This window comes from Macrobrachium rosenbergii, chromosome 23 (genome assembly GCF_040412425.1).
Source record: "Macrobrachium rosenbergii isolate ZJJX-2024 chromosome 23, ASM4041242v1, whole genome shotgun sequence".
NCBI lineage: Eukaryota > Metazoa > Arthropoda > Malacostraca > Decapoda > Palaemonidae > Macrobrachium > Macrobrachium rosenbergii.
This window is the reverse complement of record NC_089763.1, coordinates 26,660,383-26,685,994: the sequence shown is the minus strand read 5'-3', so window position 1 is coordinate 26,685,994 and position 25,612 is coordinate 26,660,383. Positions and strand designations below refer to the sequence as shown.

At 36.4% G+C, this 25,612-nt stretch overlaps 1 protein-coding gene across 2 annotated transcripts in view; it reads left to right on the top strand.

Moving 5' to 3' along the window:
• The window catches only part of LOC136851403 (uncharacterized), a 149,337-nt gene extending 124,668 nt beyond the window's left edge, over positions 1–24,669 (top strand). For both annotated transcript variants that reach the window (XM_067125481.1, XM_067125480.1), the window contains 3 exons: positions 22,746–22,974; positions 23,453–23,583; positions 24,313–24,669. In XM_067125481.1, the coding sequence (XP_066981582.1) occupies positions 22,747–22,974; positions 23,453–23,583; positions 24,313–24,622 (669 nt within the window). In that variant the 5' untranslated portion in view covers position 22,746 and the 3' untranslated portion in view covers positions 24,623–24,669. The remainder of the gene's footprint in view (positions 1–22,745; positions 22,975–23,452; positions 23,584–24,312) is intronic.
• Positions 24,670–25,612: the final 943 nt, after the last annotated feature.

The following is a 25,612-nucleotide window of genomic DNA, read 5'->3' as shown; positions in this document are numbered from 1 at the left end:
TATAGATCCCACCGTCCCAGCGCTTGGTCTCTGGCCTAAATTTTATAGTCCAATTCCAACCTATGCATATGGTACCATTGTGCTGCAAATAAGGTACAGGGAATACTAACGACAAATGAAATTGAAAGTAGACATCGCTGCTTTTCACGATAGGTAAGATCATATCAATATCATTAGAGCCATATTTATTTCTGTTAGACCCTGAAGGCACATTTGTTGGCGTTATCGACTCCCATCTGAACTACTGCTCAAGAATATTAACTTTTTACCCTGTGGTGGGAATGCAGTGCATTACTACCCTAAAACGATTCTCCTTGTATTTTTGCTTATATTTTCTTCTTTTTATTTATTTATTTCTTAATTATTTTCTCTTCTTCCTGTATTTCCTATTATCTTGTGTTGCTTCTTTCAAATGAACACCATATTTTTCGGAACTTTGAATTTCAAGTCAATTTGCCCCTTTGGGCTCGTTCCATATCAACAGGGCTTATCTTCTGAATAATAATAATAATAATAATAATAATAATAATAATAATAATAATAATAATAATTGTGACTAAATATAACCGCATCGATATGAAAATAACAAGGGTTTAATTTTTATAATCTCTCTTTTGTTCTATGATGTTGGCTGATTTTATACCAGCACCGACCCTTTGTCTGTACAAGTGGGCATGTAAGTATCGTACAGTGTTATAGGTAAAAGAGGGCTGGTGTGGACCTGTGGACCCGTTAAATAAGTGGACGACACACAAATCTCCATTTTCATCCTTTTTAAAAAAATTTTTTGAGAGGAGTCAGTCTTAATTCTCACTTTAAATCAAATTCTTCAGAGCAACGCGAGAGAAATTTTACACTGAAAACTTATAATTATTGTTTATGAGCAGCTCTTAGGAGCAAGAGCCTGTGCTGGCATAATAGGAGGAAGAGCCTGCTGACTATAACTGTTCTTAAATTGTACTGTAAACGTGTGTGTGTGTGTGTGTGTGTGTGCATTCTGTGCAAGAGCCTGTGCTGTCATAAGCCTGGCTTAATCCAACGACAGCAACTGTAGTAATTGTTTTTTTTTATTATAATGTGATCGTATGTACAGTACATTCTGTTGGAAATCATTCACAGAAACTGTAAATTTTCTTTGGCTATTTTATACTACCTCGTCCTCCGGTCATTTTGAATTCCCTAAATCATTTCTTTGGTGTTTTGAATATCGTCATGTGCCTTTATCTAATTATATATTATCTGTTAATCCAGATAAATATATAATTAGAAGTTGGTGCCCCAAATCTTAACAGATAATTCGTTGCCTTCGTATCTGTCTTCTGGGCAACCAGATCAGGGTTTTAGTTAAAGGGCATAGCAAGATACAGTCAAGCATATGAAAAGAAAAAAATAATAGTTTTATCGCGTATAACATTCAAGATTGCAGCCACTGTTCATCATCCAGTACAGAGTTGTATTATCTGTGGCATGATTTTATATCTTTTATCATCATCAGTCAGCAATGCAATGATTTATATAATTTTTCTTTTTTAAGATAAACAGTGAGGTCAGCAACTAAAAAAAAACGTTGCTTTGACCTTATTCATTATCTTGATAAGTAGAAAAACTGAACGATTGAGGTTAGATGAAACACTTGAAGTTGGAAAAGGTTTGTTCAGAGAAGATCGGTCACTCTTAATGTAGATATGAGAAGGACATTGATAAACGTAAATAACAGCACAAAAAAATCAGGAAAAGACTGGGAACTTGATGGTACTGACCTTGTAAGGCTCTGTCCTGCCTAATTTCCAGATATTACTGAACCAGATGTGATTTGTTCTGAACCTCTTCAATAGAATTATCTCTCTTTTTTACTCATTAAGATGTTCGCATTTTGTAGGTACCGTTCTCTAGATCTTCCTCCTAGACATTCCTCCTCTAGTTATTCTTCCTCTAGATCTTCCTCCTATAGATCTTCCTCCACTAGATTTTCTCCTCTAGATATTCTCCCTCTAGATCTTCCTCCTCTGATATTTTACCCTCTAGATCTTCCTCTTATAGATCTTCCTCCTCTAGATATTCTTCCTTTAGATCTTCCTCCTCAAGATATTCTTCCTCAAGATATTCTTCCTCTAGATCTTCCTCCTCTAGTTATTCTTCCTCCAGATCTTCCTCCTTCTGTTTAGATCATCCTCTCAAGATCTTCCTCCTCTAGATATTCTTCCTCTAGATCTTCCCTCCTCTAGATAGTCTAGATCTTCCTTCAGATCTTCCTCTCTGATATTTTTACTAGATCTTCCTCTTATAGATCTTTCAGATATTCTTCCTTTAGATCTTCCTTCTCAAGACTAGATATTCCTCCAGATATTCTTCCTCAGATCTCCTCCTCATATTCTTCCTAGATATTCCTCTCTAGATCTTTCTTCAAGATCTTCCTCCTCTAGATATTCTTCCTCTGATCTTCCTCCCTAGATTTCTTTCCCAGATCTTTCCTCCTCTAGATATTCTTCCTGTAGATTTCCCTCCTCTAGCTCTTCCTCCCCAGATCTTCCTCCAAGACATTCCTCCTCACATCTTTCTTCTCCTCAAGACATTCCTCTCAAGACATTCTGCCTCTAGTCTTCCTCCTCTAGATCTTCTTCCTCCAGAGATATTCTATCCCTAGATCTTCCTCCTCTAGATATTCTTCCCAGATCTTCCTCCAACATATTCTTCCTCTAGATCTTCCTCCTCTAGATATTCTTCCTCTAGATCTTCCTCCTCTAGACATTCTTCCTCTAGATCTCATCCTCTTCCCCTAGATCTTCCCTCCTAGATATAGATTAGCCTTCCTTCTAGATCTTCCTCCAAGACATTCCTCCTCTAGATCTTCCTCCAAGACATTCCTTCTCAAGATCTTTCTCCAACACATTCTGCCTCTAGATCTTCCTCCTCCAGATCTTCCTCCTCTAGATATTCTTCCCCTAGATCTTCCTCCTCTAGATATTCTTCCTCTAGATCTTCCTCCTCTAAATATTCTTCCTCTAGATCTTCCTCCTCTAGATATTCTTCCTCTAGATCTTCCTCCTCTAGATATTCTTCCTCTAGATCTTCCTCCTCTAGATATTCTTCCTCTAGATCTTCCTCCTCAGATATTCTTCCTCCTCCTTCAGATATTCTTCCTCTAGATCTTCCTCCTCTAGATATTCTTCCTCTAGATCTTCCTCCTCTAGATATTCTTCCCCTAGATCCTTCCTCCTCTAGATATTCTTCCCCTAGATCCTTCCTCCTCTAGATATTCTTCCCCTAGATCCTTCCTCCTCTAGATATTCTTCCTCTAGATCTTCCTCCTCTAGATATTCTTCCTCTAGATCTCCCTCCTCTAGCTCTTCCTCTAGATCTTCCTCCAAGACATTCTTCCTCTAGATCTTCCTCCAAGACATTCCTTCTCAAGATCTTCCTCCAACACATTCTGCCTCTAGATCTTCTTCCTCTAGATCTTCCTCCTTTAGATCTTCCTTCTCAGTGTCTCCCTACTCAAGGTCTTCCTTTTTTAGATCTTCCTCCTCTAGATATTCCTCCTCTAGATCTTCCTCCTCTAGATTCCCATCTCACCCTGGCCAGGTAATCACTTCGATATGTCCCTTGTATAGTAAAGGTATTTTTTAGTAGTCTGGCTTTTCACGAGTACTTTACTGCAAGCCTTCAGTCTGCAGAGCATTCTAGAGGACAGTGTCTACCTCGAAACACCAGTCAATCCACCATATTACACAGTTATTTGATCAGATGGATGGATGTGGTGGGGAGGGGGGGTGGTTGGTTATGGGTGGGGCGGGACTGGGGGAAGAGGATGCGTGGAACAGAAACAGGTGGAGTTAACTCGAGCGGCGGACCCTGCTGTACAGTGGGATTAGTAATGTCGAAGGAAGAAGAAGATTACAAAAATTAGCCTTGTGTATCCCAATTGAGTGATTATCTTTGTTTTTTTTTTTTATTTCCGTTTTTCTCCTCTTTTCTGAGCAGTGTAACTTATTTCTTTTACTAGTAATCCTTATTGTTTCTCTCTCCCTCCATTCCTTTTTCCGTCAAGGAAAATTTACATCATTATTTTTCTTTACGATTTTAGCGGGCAGGAGATCACTGTGCATTAAAACAAAAAAAATAAGCTCACAGACAGGGTCCATTGACTTGAAATTCAAGCTTCCAAAGAACACGGTGTTCGTTTGAAAGAAGTCACAGAAGGTAACAGGAAATACAGAAAGAGGAGATATGTTATTAGAAAAGGAACAAAAGTAAATTAACAAGTTAGCAAATAGATAAAAATGGAAGTAAATGATTAAAATAAAAGGGGAATTGCTGAAGAGTAATAATGCATTGCATCTTCTCTTGAACTTTTGAGGGTCCTAATTGCATGGCATCCTCAGGGAGACTGTCCCACAACTGTACGCTTGAGTGCTGGAGAAATGAGAATTAACTTTGCCTCAGTTTAACCAGACCACTTTCATCTCAGAACTGTTTTTGGATGCAATGAAAAACTGGTCAAGGCTGTCAACTAATTTACACCCCCATAGGGGGTTAGTGCCGCCAGTGCACCTCATACGGTGCACTGTAGGCATTACTAAAGGTTCTTTGCAGCGCCCCTTCGGCCCCTAGCTGCTACCCCTTTCGTTCCTTTTACTGTACCTCCATTCATATTATCTTTCTTCCATCTTGCTATCCATCCTCTCCTAACAATTATTTCATAGCGCAACTGTGAGGCTTTTCCCCCTGTTACACCTTTCAAACCTACCTGCTCAATTTCCCTTTCAGCACTGAATGACCTCATAGGTCCCAGCGCTTGGCCTGTGGCCTAAACTCTGTATTCCATTCCGTTCCACCAATTCAGACTCATTCCAAATCATTACTGAGTAATTCTAGTCAGATGAGATGCGAGAAAATTCAACAAGCACCTTGAACAGAGACATTCAGAACATTTTGACCGGTTTTGACCAGATTTAACACCCCTTTGGCTTTTCGGTCACAGTTACTCGTTCATGGTTATCTATTGTCATATTTTTATTGGTGCATTTCCTTGGCGGCGCTAAGTGTGATATGATTATCGACGCCAGGCCTTGGTAGGCGAAATTTTATAAACTGATTAATTAATGCGCATGAAATGAGATAAATGAAATCCTGTTAAATCACAGATGATATTTATATTAATTGTGTGCAATAATGGTGCAATTCCAGGTTCCTTCTCTTCAGATGCAAATTAAATGTCAGAATTATTTTAATTTACGAAAAGGTAATGGTTTTTAGAGATTTTATATATATATATATATATATATATATATATATATATATATATATATATATATATACACACACATATATATATATATATATATATATATATATATATTTATATATATATATATATATATACATACAGTACATACATATATATATATATACATATATATATATATATATATATATATATATATATATATATATATATATATATATATATATATATATATATAATAAATTGACCCATTCTCATCTAAAGACTCTGACCACAATTCCTATATGTTAATTATAAAGTTTAATATCACAAAATATTTACTTCTTACTCATTTTTTCAAGTACTCAAATGGCTGCCGTAAGTCAATACAATACTTCTTTTATTTTCACATGCACCAATTTATTTTTCCTTGTGGGTCCTCTTAGAGCATGGGGGTAAGCTGGGATATTTTATTATTATTATTATTATTATTATTATTATTATTATTATTATTATTATTATTATTATTATTATTATTATTCAGAATATGAACCCTATTCGTATGGAACAAGCCCATAGTGGCCCATTCGCTTGAAATTCAAGCTTCCAAAGAACATTATGGTATTCATTAGGAAGTAAGAGAAGGTAAAGGGATATACAGAAAGAAGAGATCTCTTATTAAAAAGAAAAATAATAAATTAATAAATAGATAAACATGTATTAAAATGCAATTATAGCCAGCGTAGTCAAACAGCAGCCGCAGTGGACTCCAATATAAGTTGGATAAGAAATTGAAAGTCCTTCGAAAGTTGACTTTTATGTCTTATGACGCAATGTTGTTTTCTTTTTGCTGAAATATTAGTTTTTTTTTAATGTCTCTGAGTCTTTATGAAATTACACAGTATAGGATCTGAATTAAGGCCAGAGTAATGTCGGGATATAAAGGATACTGTAGCCGATTTATATCCATAAAAGAACTTTGTGGTTTGCCATGAAGTCTGTCATAGAAAATGCAGGCAATGTTAAAGGAATGTCTAATGTATTCTTATTACATCTCGATGTATCCTTCTTAATAGACATGTATTGAAAAGATATATATATATATATATATATATATATATATATATATATATATATATATATATATATATATATATATATATATATATATATATACACACACACACACACACGTATATATATATATATAGATATATATATATATATATATATATATATATATATATATATATATATATATATATATATATATATATATATATATATATATATATATATATATATTATATATATAATATATATATATATGTATATATATACATATATATATAAAATGTAAATGAATATAATCAGACTTCATCCGTGATTTTAATGTATAAAACACCACAAGAAAAAATGAAAAACAGCTGCAAATCGTGACTGGTTTCGGCTTTTTGCTAAGCCATCTTCAGAGGATTGACACAGAGTGGTAGAAATTCAAAATATATATATATATATATATATATATATATATATATATATATATATATAAATATATATATATATAATCATGATATAATAAATGTTAAATATCAAATTACGCTACTTCCGGGAATATCTCCGATGGAGAATTTGTCGCCGAAGAATTTATATAATGATAAATGAATAGCGCAGTGGTGGCGTCTACTGGAGTCGCTGAATAGGTTTCGTGTCAGGGTTCGTGTCCCGACGATACCAATTCATTTATCACTTATATAAATTCCCCTTCGGCGACAACATCATCGGAGATACAGAAGCGTAAATTTGATACAGGACATTTGTAGCTTCATGATTGTATATAAATCACGGTGATAAAAATTTCATATATATATATATATATATATATATATATATATATATATATATATATGACAAAACAGTACACACATACGAACATACAGAACTTTGAAAACCAGGCATTTGAAGCTGACAGGTTATAAGTGACAGGTCAGAGCTTTTACAAGTCTTGTTATTTAATCCAGTCGTTGTCATTCTATGAGTCCGCTTCTCTGTAGCCATATGCCCCTTTATTCCTCACACCTCTGGACTGTGGAACAGCCTCCCTTCAGAGGATTCCGTGCGATTCGAACTACAGAGGTTCATGCGAAGATGCGTCGCATAACTATCCTAATGCAATTCTCCTTTTATTTTAATATTTTACTTATATTTTTATTTATTTATATTTCCAGTTTGTTAGTGTATCTGTTTTTGTAATAACTGATCTGTTTTTTTTTTTATTTCCCGTTTCTTTCTGATACCACTTTCGAATGGACACCATAATATTCTTTGGAAGCTTGAATTTTAAGTCAGTGGCCCCTTTGACCTTGTTCCATACGAATAGGGTTCGCTGTCTGAATAATAATAATAATAATAATAATAATAATAATAATAATAATAATAATAATAAGATCTCATGTTTGCTTATTTCCATTACTTTCTGACACCACTTTCGAATGGACACCATAATATTCTTTGGAAGCTTGAATTTCAAGTCAGTGGCCCCTTTGACCTTGTTCCATACGAATAGGGTTCACCGTCTGAATAATAATAATAATAAATAATAATAATAATAATAATAATAATAATAATAATAATAATATCATCTCATGTTTGTTTATTTCCCATTACTTTCTGATACCACTTTCAAATGAACACCATAATATTCTTTGAAAGCTTGTTCCATACGAATAGGGTTCACCGTCTGAATAATAATAATAATAATAATAATAATAATAATAATAATAACTGGTTTGCATAGTCCTTGCTATTACGTAACTTTGCTACTGAATTTTGTTACGTGGCTTGTACAAACTTTACTGTTGGATGCAATTTTCTTTCATATTTGTTCCATATTCATTTTATGTCTTTGTGGGTGAATTTCTTTCGAATGCCCCGTTTCTTGAATTGGTGTAATTGCACAGTTGCATAGTTGCGTACCTGTTGATTAAGACGTGAAGAGGTCAGGAACCCTCAATTGAATTCCCACAAAACTCATCACAAACAAGTAAAAAATGCGGCGAAGTTTCTTCGGCGCAATCGAGTTTTCTGTGCATAGTGTATTGCTGTTTGAGCCACGGCCCATGAACTATCAGCCAAGGTCCGATGGTGGCCTGTGTTGTTGGCACCTATAGCGGTGCCAGACGCACGAACATGGCTAACTTTAACCTTAGATAAAACAAGTAAAAAATACGCCGAAGCGTCTTCGGCGCAATTAATTAAGTTTTCTGTACAGCGTATAATGCAGTATGAAACTTTCAGCCACGGCCCATGAAAGTCTTAGCCGCGACCCATGAAACTCGGCCACAGTCCGGTGGTGACATGTGCTTTTGGTACCTATAGTGGTGTCAGAAGTACGATTTGGGCTAACGATAAACTTAAATAAAATAAAAAAAAAAAAATACTGAGGATAGAGCGCTGCAATTTGGTATGTTTGATGACTGGAGGATGGATGACCAACATACCAATTTGCAGCCCTCCAGCCTCAGTAGTTTTTACGATCTGAGGGCGGATAGGAAAAGTGCGTCACAGTAGTTTTCTTTTACAAAAAACTAAAAAGCTAAAGCAGATTACGTTGCAAGTCGCAGCAAAAAAAAAAAAAAAAAAATGATCAGGTTAAGCTGCAAATGCCGACCACGTTAGCTGCTTATTTGGGCAAGGTCTGTTATCAACTTTCTCCAGGTACTTGTTCACGGAATAGAGATATTTTCCTTTTGCTCCGAAACTTCTTTAGAAAGTGTTTCAGAGCAAACGCCTTACCCTTTCTTATTTTTACAGTTAAAACATAATAGTAATAAGCCTTCCATTTCTTCTCACAGATTCTTTCACAAGCATATATAAACACACACACATACGATAATTTCTTGTAATTCTTAGACTATACAGTATACATTGTTTATCTATTTATGAAAATGCCGGGAAGTGTAAAGATCTTCCGTTTCTTACACTGTATACATCTGTCACTCTCGAAAGCAATGGAATAGAAACTGCAGGGACTAAGTAAGTGTTGAACTGTGGTTCTTAACTTTAAAGTTGTAGGGTAAAATATCCTTTGCTGTGTCGTTGTCAGGTATTATAGTATACCTTAGTTTAACCAGACCACTGAGCTGATTAACAGCTCTCCTAGGGCTGGCCAGAAGGATTAGATGTATTTTACATGGCTAAGAACCAATTGGTTGCCTAGCAACGGGACCTACAGCTTATTGTGGAATCTGAACCACATTATAACGAAAATGAAATTCTATCACCAGAAGTAAATTTCTCTAATTCTTCATTGGTCGGTAGGAGAATCGAACGCGGGCCCAGTAGAGTGCTAGCGGAGAACGATACCAACCCGTCAAATGGGGAACTGTATTATAGTGGAACCTAAATGAACTTTTTATTGGCGAGATAACGTCATGTTAACTCTTCGGTATTCGTTTGAGATGATGTAATCAACACTTGTCCTTTATCAACGCCATGAAAAAACTGTTTCCATGAGAAATATTTATCAAGATGAATGTTTTCCGTGAGGGGAAACCACCGGACAAATCATTCCCCCAAAATATGGAATTTAGTCCAAAGACTGAGTCAAGAACTTGGCAGATTTGGCGGAGTTTTCCACGGGCAAGGTTAAGTTTTAATCAGCAAGTAAGTTCAACAACGAATAACAAGGTATATGCGTAACAGCAAAAAAAAAAAAAATTCCCATGGATAAGATTTCGTAAGTTAACTATTGTGTAAACAATGGCATTCTGTCGTGAACTTGCATTTCTACAAGCTATTTTCTCTAAGATTAAATAAAAAATCCTCCCTCCTCCTCGGTGAAAGGTTTTAAAGCTTAACACTCAAAGTGGCTAATGGATACAGAAATTGTACGTTCCTTTCCATGAAGTGACTGTTAAAAATGTACCTTGGCCAAGTATGTGGTAAGGAAAGGTGAGTATTCTCCGAATTAAATATTAAACAATGAACAACCAGTAAATGTATTTTAACAGAGAAGGCTATCTCAGTTGATCCGTGGTCCTCTTCTCCTGCCGTGACCGACCGGATTTGCTGAACAGTAACACCACTGAGCAGTAAATGTACTTCGCTGATGAACTACTCATGGCGTGCAACTGAACTTCAGAAATTTAAGCGATACAGCCCTAAAACAATTCACACTGTATTTTACTCATTTATATATGGTTCAATCTATTCATTTATTGATTTATTATTTTATCTTTATTTTCCGTTTCTCATAGCTAATATCTTCTCCCTGTATTTCCTGTCATCTTCTGTAAATTCATTTCAGTGAACTCCATATTCTCTGGAAGCTTGAATTTCAAGTAGTAAAGGGAAGGTACAAACTGTCCCTAATCTGAGCAAGTTGTCTCTGCCCCCCCATGAAGTCAAGTTGTAATGCTTTCATATAGTTAATGGTGGAAATAAGCACTGAAGAATTTTTAAGCCCAATGGAAAACAAGTGAAAAGGCGCCGAAGTTTCTTCGGCGCAGTCGAGTTTTCTGCACAGGCGCCACAGTGTACAATCCAGGCCACCGAAAATGGATCTATCCTTCGGTGGTCTCGGTATAACGCTGTATGAGCCGCGGCACATGAAACTTTAACCACGGCCCGGTGTGGCCTATCCTATATCGTTGCCAAAAGCACGATTATGGCTAACTTTAACCTTAAATAAAATAAAAACTACTGAGGCTAGAGGGCTGTTGTTTGGTATGTTTGATGATTGGAAGGTGGATGATCAACATACCAATTTGCAGAACTCTGGCCTCAGTAGTTTCTAAAATCTGAGGGCGGACAGAAAAAGTGCAAAAAGAAAAAAGTGCGGACGGATAGACAAAGCCGGCACAATAGTTTCCTTTTCAGAAAAGTAAAAGGGACGAGTTTATTCACCCACAAATCTTATTGGGTGAGGTTAATACAGCACTGAACTTGCTGTGAGAGATGTTAGTTATTTCTCTTTTATCTTCCAGTCCAACAGCGTTAGGCACTGTGTGTATGTATATATATATATATATATATATATATATATATATATATATATATATATATATATATATATATATATATATATATATTTGTGTGTGTATTATTGTTATTATTTTTCTCAAAATATTTCTATAATAGATTTTTATTTTTTTCCCATTTTTATATTTATCATATATGTTATTAGTTAAAAAAATAAATCTTTATTATTATTATTTTGTCATTATTTTCCTTTGAGGGGGGGGCACGTGCCCAGGTGTCGCGCCGCCCTGGATCCGCTAGTGGCGTTAGATTATCAGATGTATCAACGACTAAATAATAATAATAACAATAATAATAATAATAATAATAATAATAATAATAATAATAATAATAATAATAAAATTCCCTAAAAAAATGGACATGTGAATGCCACTGAGTTTATATTGCAGTTTCTCTCATCTCTCGGATGAGTTTCCTTGTATCAGCAAGTAAATTATATAACAGCTGTTCAAAGTTCAATGAACAGATGCATAAAGGAATGAATGAACTTTGGGAAGTTTGTATATGATACACCTGTTTCTACAAACAAACTCTTTCGAGAAATTGAGAAACTGCTGTACAAACTCAACCGCATCCGGACAACCATTCTTTTTAATGAAGTTTGTTTTGAAAGAGATTCTGCTTCCGAAATAATGATAATAATAATAATGATGATGGCGGTAATGATAGAGTAATTAATATTACTTTCATCCGGTTTTCCTGGATATTTTCATCAATTTAATTTGTTTTTTTTTCGCTTCATTTCATTTCATTTCCCCACTCTTGTTATTAAAGTTGTTGTCAAATTTTGTCCCCGTTACAGTACTTCCTTCGTTATTTCTCCATCTCCCTCATTCTGCACTTCTTAATTTACAAAAGGAAGGTGGGAAGGAGCCATAGAAATCATTGCTCTTTCCCCCCAAGTGATTTAAATAGGACAAGATCGCAATATATTTCGCGAATTCTTCCATTTACTGAACCTACTTGCGTCCGAGTACAGCGTCCGGTAGAAAATGAAAAAACAAGATAGTTTCATTCAAGAGACGTCATGCCTAATTTCAAAATTCAGTTCCATATATATAAAGATTTTACTATGGCAAAAAATAGCTGGAAGTACCGAAATATCAGTCGAATGTAAGAACAGCGAGTTGGTTTTTGTACGAGTTAACCCCGCAGATCTCTCCTCTGTAGCAGTGAATCCCTGGCTTCCTATTGGTTGCCTGGTTAGACGAAGGACAAATCACCAAGCGATGATTTACGCGGTACTCGCGTTGATGTTGATGCAGTAATATGAATAAATGAAGCGCGAATACTTTCTGTGTCTTTATGTGCTACTTCGTATGTTATGTCAGTTTCGTGAAGCTGATCAATCCAGTTTATACCAGGCCGACCTTTTCCAGTCCGCACGCGCAAAACTTAATTTTTGTCGCTGAAGAAATTCGAAATATGAAATTTTAATGCTTTTTGCAGAAATGATCAAAGGAAATGTTTCAAGGATAGCTTTCATGCCGTTTTTGGAGTTGAAATGGCGAGGCAAAGGAGGAATATGAAAGGGTCAGTATTTCTCTCTAAAGTTTGGGAGGAACCTCTAGGTTGAAGTTTGTGTAAAAAAAACCCATGTCCGCAATCAAACATTTTTTAGGCTAAATTAGGTCGTCTAAGGCACTTGAAAGCTTACAAAATCCTCCTTGAAACGAGGTCTCTTTGAACTGAGAAACTCAGAGATGTTTTATGATTCCTTTTCATAGAGAAGTGTAACTCTGCATTCTATATCTGATTTTCCATGGACAAGTGTTTTATAGCAATTAATGCATGGCTAAGAAGTCCTCATTTCGCTCTTCTCAAACTGTCGAATAATGTCAAAGAATTAGGAGAAGTTAACCGGTAAAATAAAACACGTGAAAATGTTCTTATGGTGTTATTTCTAATCATATTTCCCATTGTATCCAGTTTCCAATGAGAACTCCAGATGTTTCTCGTTTCCTCTCAGATTTCCAGTTGTGTGTAGTTTCCATTCAGATTTACAGTTGTGTTTCATTTCCAGTCAGATTTCCATTTGTATCCAGTTTCCCGTTGTATCCAGTTTCCAGTCAGATTTCCAGTTGTATCCAGTTTCTAGCCATTTTTCCACTTGCATCCACTTCCCAGGCAGATTTACAGTTATATCCCTTTTCCACTCAGATTTCCAGTTGTATACCGTTTCCAGTCAGATTCCCAGCTGTATCCACTTCCCATTCAGGTTTCCAGTTGTGTCCCTTTTCCAGTTAGATTTCCAGTTGTATCCTGTTTCCAGTTAGATTTCCAGTGTTATCCCGTTTCTAGTCAGATTTCCACTTGTATTCTGTTTCCAATCAAGTTTCCAGTTGTACTCAGTTTCCAATCAGATTCCAGTTTTTATCCATTTTCCAATCGGGCGTCCAGTTACATTTCGTTTCTAATCACATTTCCAGCTGTATCCAGTTTCCAATGAGATTTACAGTGATATCCAGTTTCCAATCAGATTTGTAGTGCTTTCCAGTTTCCAGGCAGATTTACAGTGCTATACAGTGTTATCCAGTTTCCAATAGGATTTACAGTTTTATCCAGTTTCCAGTCAGATTTATGGTGCTATACAGTGTTACCAGTTCCAATCATATTTACAGTGCTATCCAGTTGCCAGACAGGTTTCCAGTTATATCCAGTTTCCAATCAGATTTCCAACCGTATCCAGTTTCCAGTCAGATTTACAGCACTATCACTATCCAGTTTCCAGTCAGATTTACAGTGCTGTCCAGTTTCCAGTTACACTTCCAGCTGTATCCAGTGTCCAGTCAAATTTACAGTGCTATCCAGTTTCCAGTCAGATTTGCAGTGCTACCCAGTTTCCAATTACACTTCCAGCTGTATCCAGTTTCCAGCCAAATTTACAGTGCTATCCAATCAGATTTGCAGTGCTATCCAGTTTCCATTCAGATTTACAGTGCTATCCAGTTTCCAATCAGATTAACAGTGGTATCCCGTTTCCAGTCAGATTAACAGTGCTATCCCGTTTCCATTCAGATTTGAAGTTCTATCCAGTTTCCAATCAGATTTACATTGATATCCAATTTCCAGACAGGTTTCCAGTAATACCCAGAGTTGGTCGATTCATAATAAAAAACATGGGTTTTAAATCTTCATACATATGTGTGAGTGCCCATATCGTTGAAATTTTTTATACGAAATTTTCTCAAGTGCCCAGCGAATTTTTTGCGTAACATATTATTATTTAGTGTCTTTTAAGCGTTTTATTCATCAGCCATATACTTCCTCAAAATTTAAAGCAGTTGTTCATAGCATTAGCAACATAGTAGACATTAAGTGGATCTTTGAAAAAGTGAATATTGTTTTCACCTCTAGATATTAATCACTCGTCCGCGGCGATAATATGATCATTATTCTCTCAAAAGGATTCCAGCGGTTCCTGGCATTATATTCCATCCTGATTCCGAGTCATTTGTTTATAAAAAACAAAAGATGAAACCGGAGTGAATAACAACTTATCCGGTATATAATTTGCGATTGCATGATTTATTTAGAAGGGACGCAACAGTGCAGCAGCCATTTTATGTTTGCAGTTTTTTATGTTCCTATCTTTAGTTTGTACTTTCTGGTCTTTTTTATGTTTTGTTAACTTCAATTTCCTGTAAATGAAAACTAATGTGTTGGCTTTGTCTGTCCGTCCGCACTTTTCCTGTCCGCCCTCAGATCTTAAAAACTACTAAGGCTAGAGGACTGCAAAATGATATGTTGATCATTCACCCTCCAATCATCAAACATACCAAATTGCAGCACTCTAACCTCAGTAGTTTTGATTTTATTTGAGTTTAAGGTTAGCCATAATCGTGCGTCTGGCACCGCTAGGGGTTCCAGCCGCCAATGCATCTTCACTTGACCGCGTCTAGGGAACAACTGAGCTCTGCCCGGTCGTGGATGAGAGTTTCATACTGCAGCACATCGAGGGTTCCATACGCTGTACAGAAAACTCGATTGTGCCGAAGAAACTCCGACGCATTTTACTTGTTTAATCTTGGGTTTGAAGAGTCAAGTTTTCAGAGGATACAGTTTTCAGAAGATACAGTTTTCGAATACAGTGATCCTCCGTGTTCCGTTTTGCCTTTTTCACAAGTAAATGGAAGCAGTTGTCGTCAAAAGGTAAGTACTGATGGATGACCTCTTCGTGAGCGAAGTATTGACTGCCTTTGAAGTGGAAGACACTTAACTGCTCGAATCGTGCAGAACATTATACCTTCATCCAACATTCATGGACATCAGGTCCACATTGTTCATTTTCTTAATTCTGCCACATTAACAATTGGCGAAGCCACACTCGATTCTTCCACAACATTCCCTGGCTAATGGTTCCACGGGTGACATGATTACAAATTTAAAGCAACCCGTTCATCAGTTTTCTTATAATTCTTTTAATAGATGGGAAAAACAGTACTCTCACTTATTAAGCTTCTTAAAAAAAGCGACTTACTATTATGAGATGAAAAATATTATTTGCCCTTAAAATTCTTCGTCTCGCTGAAAAAAAATTGAAATTAAAATAACATTATTCCCAGCAATACGGTAACTTTTTTTTTTTTAAAAGCAGATTCAATCTAGAATTCCACTCTATAGCTATTTGTGGTCAGTATCGACCCTCGAACAGAAAATAAAACCCTTTAAAAGAGTGAAGACAAAATGGTCAGCAAGAAAATGTGAAGAATATCGAATCTTCCCCACAGTCTAGAAAGGTAAATTTGATTCAAATAAACACCTAAACATGAAAATGAAATTCCATACTGGATGTAAGGAGGGTATTTGTAGCATTATCAAAATCAGTCGGTAAGTCAAACTTGTGAAAATTCTCTTAACAATTTTAAAGTTCTGGCAAAACTGAAATCAAGATAAAGGTGCAGCTTACATTCTAGAACAGGGGTAGGTAACCTTTGAACCATTTGCCAAAAGTGGCATGCTCACGACAACATTCCGGCACATAAAACCCGCGGCTCACTTTAAGAACGGTAATGGAATAGATAAACCTCCGATTTTTTCTAGAGTGACATTCGCATGTTGCCTTGCCGGCTGGGGAAGTATAATTTCATGGACTGAAAAGACTTATTCTTTATTTTGTTTTTTCGTTTAACATCACTGAGTCATCAGAATTCCAGCAGATACCACAGAACTGGACGAACTAAACTCTCAGATTCTTTTGCACGAACAAATCCGTATGATTTAGAAATGCAGTTTAGAAGTGACTGCAAATGTTATTCCCAGGTTTCCAGGCCTTGCAGAGCCGGACGAACTAAAGTTGCAGATTTTTTTTCCATGGACAGATACGTATGATTTTGAGATGCAGTTGACTGGATTGCGAAGCATCTCCATTTGTGCTGATCTTACGGCTGCCTTGGAGAACACTAAAAAGGACCGATTACTGATGGAAGTAACCGAGCGAATTGCCGAAAACTGCGTATTAAGCAATTGGAAAACTGTTCCAGAAAATTTTGTGTATTTTAAAAACACTTGCAACTTAAAAATACCCGTTTTTTCCGTCCACATATCCTTGTGAGTCATTGTCCTGAGTGATGAACTTACTTCAAATCTTGCTATGGGAATAACTTTACGGATGAATTATACTGCCTAAGCATATTTCTCGAGATTGCATAATGTAACACCAATATTGATTATTTTTCTTTAATTGCCCAGCAGGTTAAGTCTCAGCAATGTTTCTCTCTCTGGTTTCGATTTGATGTTTTCCGCTGAAAATGATAAAGATTCGTAGGTGAAGTAACTTCGAATTTCTTATGCATCGTCAAGGAGGTATTATCTAAGTAAGTAAAAGAACGTCTTCAATGTTACGTTGTTGTATTGTGTCCTAGTTAGTTGAACGGGTATGAGACTGGACGCTGCAATATATTGGAAAAACTAAATGACTTATTGGCTGATTTTAACGGTAAACAAGATACGACTGGAAACCTGACTGGAAACACGATACAACTGGAAACCTGACTGGAAACAAGATACGACTGGAAACCTGACTGGAAACAAGATACAACTGGAAACCTGACTGGAAGCAAGATACAACTGGAAACCTGACTGGAAACAAGATACAACTGGAAACCTGATACAACTGGAAGCCTGACTGGCAACAAGATACAACTGGAAACCTGGCTGGAAAACTGACTGGAAACAAGATACAACTGGAAACCTGACTGGAAAAAGATACAACTGGAAACCTGATACAACTGGAAACCTGTATCGCAACAAGATACGACTGGAAACCTGATTGGAAACAATATACAATTGGAAACCTGACTGGAAACAAGATATAACTGGAAACCTGACAGGAAACAAGATGCGACCAGAAGCCTGACTGGAAAGAGGATACACCTGGAAGCCTGACTGGATATTGGATACAACTGAAAATCAGATTGTAAGAGGGATACAACCGGAAACCTGAGTGGAAACTGAATACAAGTAGAGATCTGAATGGAAACTGGATTTAACCGGAAATCTAATTGGAAACGATACACCTGGAAGCCTTACTGGAAACTGAATACAACTGGAAATCTGGCTGGAAACCGGATGCAACTGGAAACATTACTGGAAACTGAATACAACTGGAAATCTGACTGGAAACTGGATGCAACTGGAAACCTTACTGGAAACTGAATACAACTGGAAATCTGACTGGAAACTGGATACAACTGGAAACCTTATTGGAAACTGAATACAACTGGAAACGGTATACAACTGAAAATCTGATTGAAAACTGGTTACAGCTAGAAATCTGCCTGGAAGCTGGGTACAAATGGAGGTCTGACTGGAAACTGGGTACCGCTGAAAATCTGACTGGATAATTAGACAGTTTTAGAACAGCCAATTAAGGACTTCTTGGCCAGGCACAAATTGCTAGAAGACACTTGACCATAAGAAGTCAGTACAGGAATGCAATGTGATGGTTCTCTATAAAAACTAGTAAAGAAAAAAGCAATCGAATTTTCTGTACAGCGTATACTCAAGACCACCGAAAATAGATCTATCTATCGTTGGTTTCGGTATAATGCTGAATGAGCCGCGACCCATGAAAATTTAACCACGGTCCGGTGGCGGCCTGTCCTATATCGTTGCCAGACGCACGATTATGTGTAACTTTAACCTTAGATAAAATAAAAATTTCTGAGGCTAGAGGGCTGCAATTTGGTATGTTTGATGATTGGAGGGTAGATGATCAACATAAAAATTTGCAGCCTTCTAGCCTCAGTAGTCTTTAAGATCTGAGGGCGGACAGACAAAGTGCGGACGGACAGACAAAGCCGTCTCAAAAAACTAAAAAAAAAAAAAAATCACAGAAGCTCTCGAGATTCTGAGTTCAAAAGAGATCTCGTTTTAAGGAAGTTAAAGGTTTTCAAGTGCCCCAGACGACCTAATTTAGCCTAAAAGATGTTTGATTGCGGACATGAGTCTTTTTCACGCAAACATCAACCCACAGTTTCCTCCCCAACTTTAGAGAGAAATACTGACCCCTTCAAACCCCTCCTTTGCCTCTCCATTTCAACTCTAAAAATAATATGAAAGTTATCCTTGAAACAATTCCTTTAATCATTTCTGCAAAAAGCATTAAAATTTCATATTTCGAATTTCTTCAGCGACAATCGCAGAAATCTCACGTTTCTCTGCTACCTTCCAGACTTGGACTGGAAAGGAAGGTCGCACCGGCACGAGCTGGATTGATCAGATTCACGAAACTGACATATAACACGAGACACTGCATCAACATCAAAGCGAGCCCCACGTAAATCATCGCTCGGTGATTTGTCCTTTGTTGAGCCAAGCAGCCAATGGGGAGCCAGGGATCCACTGTAAAATCAGAAAAACGCGTGGGGGTTAACTCATACAAGAATCTATTCGCTGTCACGTTAGTGTCTTCCTGACAGCTTGCCATTACAGTCTTGCAAGAAGTGTGGCCGAGTGGGGACAGAATTCTTCTTCTGCTGTTAGCGCGCGACCAAAGGTGACGTATAGATACTTCCGATGAATGCCTAGATAGACGACTTTTTCGGTACTGGCATTCGACTGCAGTCATTATCGAATTGATGTTGAAATAGTCCGTGACGTCTCAAGGAACGTCTTGTTTTTCCATGTACTACTGTACATTTAATTCGGACGTAAGTAGGTCCAGTGAAAGAAAGAACTTCGCGAAATATATTGCGATCTTGTCCGACTGAAATTATTTTTGGGGGAGGGGCGGGGGAAGAACAGCGATTCCCGGTGTGAACTGAGAAGAGGGGGAATTGGAGAGATAACGAGGGAAGGAAAGGGAACGAAATCTGATCAAATCTGGTGATATCTTCACCTTCTACTAATTATTAAGGAGTGTTATCGGAATCATGGAAAAAAAGAAGTGAAGTGAATATTAAAGTACTTAAATTCATAAAAATGTGAAAATACCCAGCAAAACCGGATGAAAGTAAATATTAAGGTACTTTATGATTATTATTATTAATATTGTTAATATTATTATTATTAATATTATATCAATAATAATGTTAATAATAATATTATCAATAATATTATTAATAATGTTAATATTAATATTATTAATATTTGTACCCATACATAACTGCTGTGGATTTGTTTCTTCATTTCAAGACTTGTTATTATTATTATTATTATTATTATTATTATTATTATTATTATTATGAGTAATGAAAACCCACAATTATGTAGTAAATATATTACTATGTAAAATAAACAAACACTTTCGAACGCCGTCAGTGTTAACGTTAAAAGTATTATAATAATAATTATTATTATTATTATTATTATTATTATTATTATTATTATTATTATTATTATTATTATTTTGAAGCGTTTCATCGTTCATACACATCCGATAACATAAAGGTATGGAGGGGAAGATGAAAATAGAAATAGCTTGCATTTCTCAATCATGTGCAAATTCATTTTTAAATAACAGCTACGTCTCACAGCTGCAGCCATTTCGAAACGGTGTTAACCTGGTCCGGTGAGACTTGTATTCTAATTAACTCGTCACATTTTAATATCAACTTTGAACTGAGCGCTTTCTCAGTGCTTAATGACGTAGCGCTGACAAAAATTTAATTAAATTAAAAAAAAAAAATTTGCGGCAAAATTCACACGACAAAGTATGACAGATTGTGACTTTGTTTATAATTTGATATAAAGATTAGAGAGTCCTAACGGTAACGTTGAAATTCCTTCCATAGAAAATTACATTTTAATTTTTTCTCGCATATTTCAACTTGTCCCGTCCCCAGGGAAAGTCAGAATCCTTATTGATAAGTTGATCCAAACATTCCCCATAAAATTTATTATTATTATTATTATTATTATTATTATTATTATTATTATTATTATTATTATTATTATTATTATTATTCAGAAGACGAAACCTATTCATAAGGAACAAGCCCACCACGGGGGCCATTCGCTTGAAATTCCAGTTTCCAAAGAGTATGGTGTTCATTAGGAAGAAGTAGGAGGAGGTAAAGGGGATTACATGAAGAAGACATAGCCTACGACTTATTAAAAAAAATAAATAAATAATTGATAAATTAACAAATACGAGAACATGGCTGAAAGTTGCCTTGAGATAAATATAAACATTTTAAGATTTGCCGAGATGAATACTGACGGTCATCTGGAAACGAGAGGAGATCACTGAACGATTTTGAAATCCTTCGTCATTCTACTCATAATCTTAGAGACGCTCCTCAAGAATAAGCGCATATATCGTAAGAGCCTTTGAAGCTACGCAGTCCTTTTTGGTATGGCTCACTTCTTGATATCTATCCAAAGGGCGCATCCATTCTTTGGTTAAACTTGTTATAAACACACGCCGGCAACATCCCACGTACATATCACATACATGTCGAAGATAAATCAACGGCAGATGCTGGACAATCGTTTGAAGCACCGGTTCATACCAAGAAGCTGTTGAATTGTATCCACCTTGTTTGTGATGTTTGTAAAACGAAAGGCCGACGTGTTTTAGACTGGTGGATGGATTCTACGGAGCGCTCCAGGATTGGAGAAAACTTGATTTTTTGATCCTGGAAAAATTTTCTTAATATTGGCACTTCCTGACAGCCATTATGTCCTCAACACTACCTGCGTCAAGAAACTTCATTGCCTTGATGTTAGAGGCTGTGTACTTTCATTCGTTCAAATATTTTTTTTATATATTTTAATTAATCAATATATATTGTAAAAGGAGTTTTAATGGTTGCAACACTGTCATGTCGGGTCCGTTGAAACTAAGAAAAAGCAATATGCATATGATTAAAATCTAGTTGCAGTTATAAACTCTCCTTAAATGTATTATGAAGTTGCTGCCAACCGTAATTGAAACTTAATCAGTAGTTTTTAACAAGCCGATTTTCATAATGTGCTTCCTTACATACTTTTCCTGTGCACAGAAGGTCAGTCGCGTGATGATTTTTAATGTCCGATGATAGTTTGTCTTAATTCCTAGTCCAATATTTTTTGGGGGGTGGTGTGCGAGAGGGAGGGGGCACGGTCTTGAAAAAATATTTCATCCACTACTGTCAGAAACTTGGCATTCTCTGAAAAGCCTCCGGTAACTGCCGGGATAGCCAGTGCCACAGATGTTCCCAGTTTGTCTTAATTTCTAGTCCAGTATTTTTTGGGGGGTGGTGTGCGAGAGGGAGGGGGCACGGTCTTGAAAAAATATTTCATCCACTACTGTCAGAAACATGGCATTCTCTGAAAAGCCTCCGGTAACTGCCAGGATAGCCAGTGCCACAGATGTTCCCAGTTGTCTTAATTTTCTAGTCCAGTATTTTTGGGGGTGTGTGAGAGGGAGGGGGCACGGTCTTGAAAAATATTTCATCCACTACTGTCAGAAACATGGCATTCTCTGAAAAGCCTCCGGTAACTACCAGGATAGTCAGTGCCACAGATGTTCCCTTGAAGACTGGTGAAACAATGTTGTTCTGCAGCCTCCTGGGGCTCTGATTTACTAGAAGAAATTGCTCGACATAGTGGTTTCCTCTCCCTAACGAAGGTGATAAGGATTTAGGCTCTTGAAACGCCATCTCTCATCACTCAGATTTTAACAGAAACTTCCCGCTGTTACCTAATGTGCCCACTTTGCATTTAGTGAGGGCTACGTTCTGCAACGTCAGCATACATATGCTCTTGCCTGTTTATTCTTTTTTATAAAGCAGCTGTCACCAATATGTAATTTCTGTTCTGCGTGCATTTATCTGTTGACGTTTTGCTATATGCTACTCTTCCTTTCCATACCCAGTTGTCTATCATTCCGCCATTTTTTTTTTTTTTTTTGTAGTCAGTCCACCCATTTTATTGACTATTGTGTTTGTTCCATACGAAAGTGTCTGTATATCTGATAGCAGTGATAAAATGAATAATTATTCTTGTTAAAGAATGCAATACTTTTACTTATGGATAATCAACTTTGTTAAAGGATGCGTGCCTTGGGACTACTGGTAGTGTTCCTCTGTACTTTATGGAAGATGATGATACCTGCCTCAGATGCTGTCATCACAGTTAACAGTTTCTTCGCTCTGCCCCACATACCCAGAGCCAATGTCGAAATGGTCATACCTTCTGCCAAGGGTACCTTGCGGTGCTTTGCGGCATGCACCAGTCGCCAGCCCTCTTGTCAGGGATTCGTTGTGAACGGCGCTGACTTGGTAAGAAAATGCTCATTATTTTGTGAATCAAAGTTGCTTTAACTTTGTCTGTAGGACTGAGAAGGGTCTTTACTGCTACTGACTGAAATGTATTTGCTTAAGAGTACATAATAAACTGCAGGTTCCACTTGAGTATGCAAATGTAAACCTTAATAGCCCGAGGCAGTTAGTGTTCCTAGGAAAAATAAAGTTGGGTTCAGTCAAAGTGGGGTTCACCTACCGACTATTGGTCAAGCCTCTCAGAAAGTGGAAAGGCGAAGAGAAAAAGACAAGGCTGTCCGTAAATGAAAAAAAAAATCCTATTGTCAAATTTAAGATCGAATTGCGGCCAAAATTCCTGAAGAGTATTTTGTACCCTGTAAGAAACAGATCACCTTGTCAGTGCGATGGGAGTCATTGAGGAATGGGGTAAAATATCAAGATGGAGAACTAAATTCCTGTTGAATATATTAAAGTAATTCCCTTCTTTCCCCGTCAGACTCAGCCATGTACACTTCTGATTGGCCTAAACGGCCAGAAGATCCCCACCACGTCTATGGTCAAGGCCTACGTCACCAGAATCATCGACGGGCAGGTCATTTACTACGACACCGCACCGAGAAACTGGTCGTAGGTTATCTTATTTCCCTATTCAGCCTCTCTATGCCTTTACACCAATTTAGTGTGCCTTGCCATGTGTCTCTGGTTCCTATTTCTCCCTCGACGCTTTTGTCAATTCAAACGTAAGTTATTTTTTATTTTTTTTACTTATTACACTACATCGTCATTTACGCCTGTTCCATACGAATGTATTCTCTTCCTCTAATTCCATTAATTTACGCCTGTCTAGTTCTCTGTACTTCTGTATTTACACACATCAAAACATACCGTGTGAGTTTAAAGGTATTATTCCTAACGCTTTCCTCTAAAATTTTAACGACAAATTAAGCCCGAATGTCTGCAGCTGCTGAAATGAATACGTGGTCACTGAAAATGTATGAAAGGGCCAGAGATTTAATACAGAGCGGAAAGAAGTATTTTTGTGTGTATACTCACTAACTGATCTCCTCTTTCTGTATTTCCCATTACCTTCTGTTATTTCTTTCGAATGAACACCATAATATTCTTTGGAAGCTTGAATTTCAAGTAAATGGCCACTGTGGTGGGCTTGTTCTATATGTATAGGGTTCATCTTCTGAATAATAATAATAATAATAATAATAATAATAATAATAATAATAATAATAATAATAATAATAATGTAACTGTATATGACTTTTTACAACATACTTTCAAGTCTTTGATGTTAAAAAAAAAAAAATAAAACACTTCTCGCCACCTGGGTATATATATCCACAGAGACGCCTTCGCCCTCTGCGCCGGTCTGAACAAGCAGCTCATCAGGTATTCCACAGTGATTTCAAACTCAGTCGTCTTGGAAGCCATGAACCCCCTGTACATGTTCGTCGCTGCCCTGACTGACACGGTCTCGACAAATTCAGTTCGTGACTTCTACAACAACGCGTTGATGAGCGGGAATTGGGTGTCATGGCGATCGTATATGGGACCTCCCCGTCTGTACGTGAGCTTTGTTCAAGGAGCTCTCGAAGATATCAACGATTTCTGGATCCCAGACGCCACGGTCACTATTTGTATGCCAAAAGTCTAAAGGATGTATGCATGTGTATAATGTATGTGTGTGTATGTATGTATGTATCTATATATATATATATATATATATATATATATATATATATATATATATATATATATATATATATATATATATAATCATTATCACTTACACAGTTGTTTAGTGCATTGATACAATTCATAACAGGAACTCATTTGAATTGGATGATATCTAGTGGAGATATTCAGGAAAAGTTGTAATTTTTCAAGGACTGTAGTCCTACAAAGCTTGTAACTTTTCCTGAATAAATTTCTCTGCTAGATGCCCTGCAGTTTAAATGAGGTCCCCTATATATATATATATATATATATATATATATATATATATATATATATATATATATATATATATATATATATATATTCTTTTACTTCCTTTTAAGTTATTTACAACTGCATGTCGTAGAACACTTTTCAAACTCAGAGGGACACTGATCAAGAATGGATTCTAAACCTTTTTATTGCTTCTATGAATGCTTTAAAACTAAAAAAAAAAAAAAACTTTTTCTCAAAGTAAAAGTCACACATGTCGCTAATGAAATGAGAAATTTCTATTTTCCATGGCTTTAATTTTTTATCACTGGACTCTGTACTTATCGTGTGCAAATTATGGTATTCTCTTAATGCCATTTTAATGGAAATTTCAGTTGGATTTATTTTTGCTCCCTGTAATAAAATTAAGTTATTCATTCTGGTGTAATTATTTTTCCTGGAGAACTGTGTTTTATGCTCTTGAAATGCTTATACGGTATATCCATGCAAAGTTGAACTTTTATATTGTGAAAAAAAATGCATACCTTACTGTATTGAGCCTACAAATATTTCACTGATTATTTCCATCATTAAATAAATGAAAGCATTAAAATTTGACCCTCAAGGGATTTAGAGGCAAATTGCTCAAATTAGGGAGAGCTTGTACGTACTAGTTACTATGCACTGTAAGCATAACTTAAGGTTCTTTGCAGCG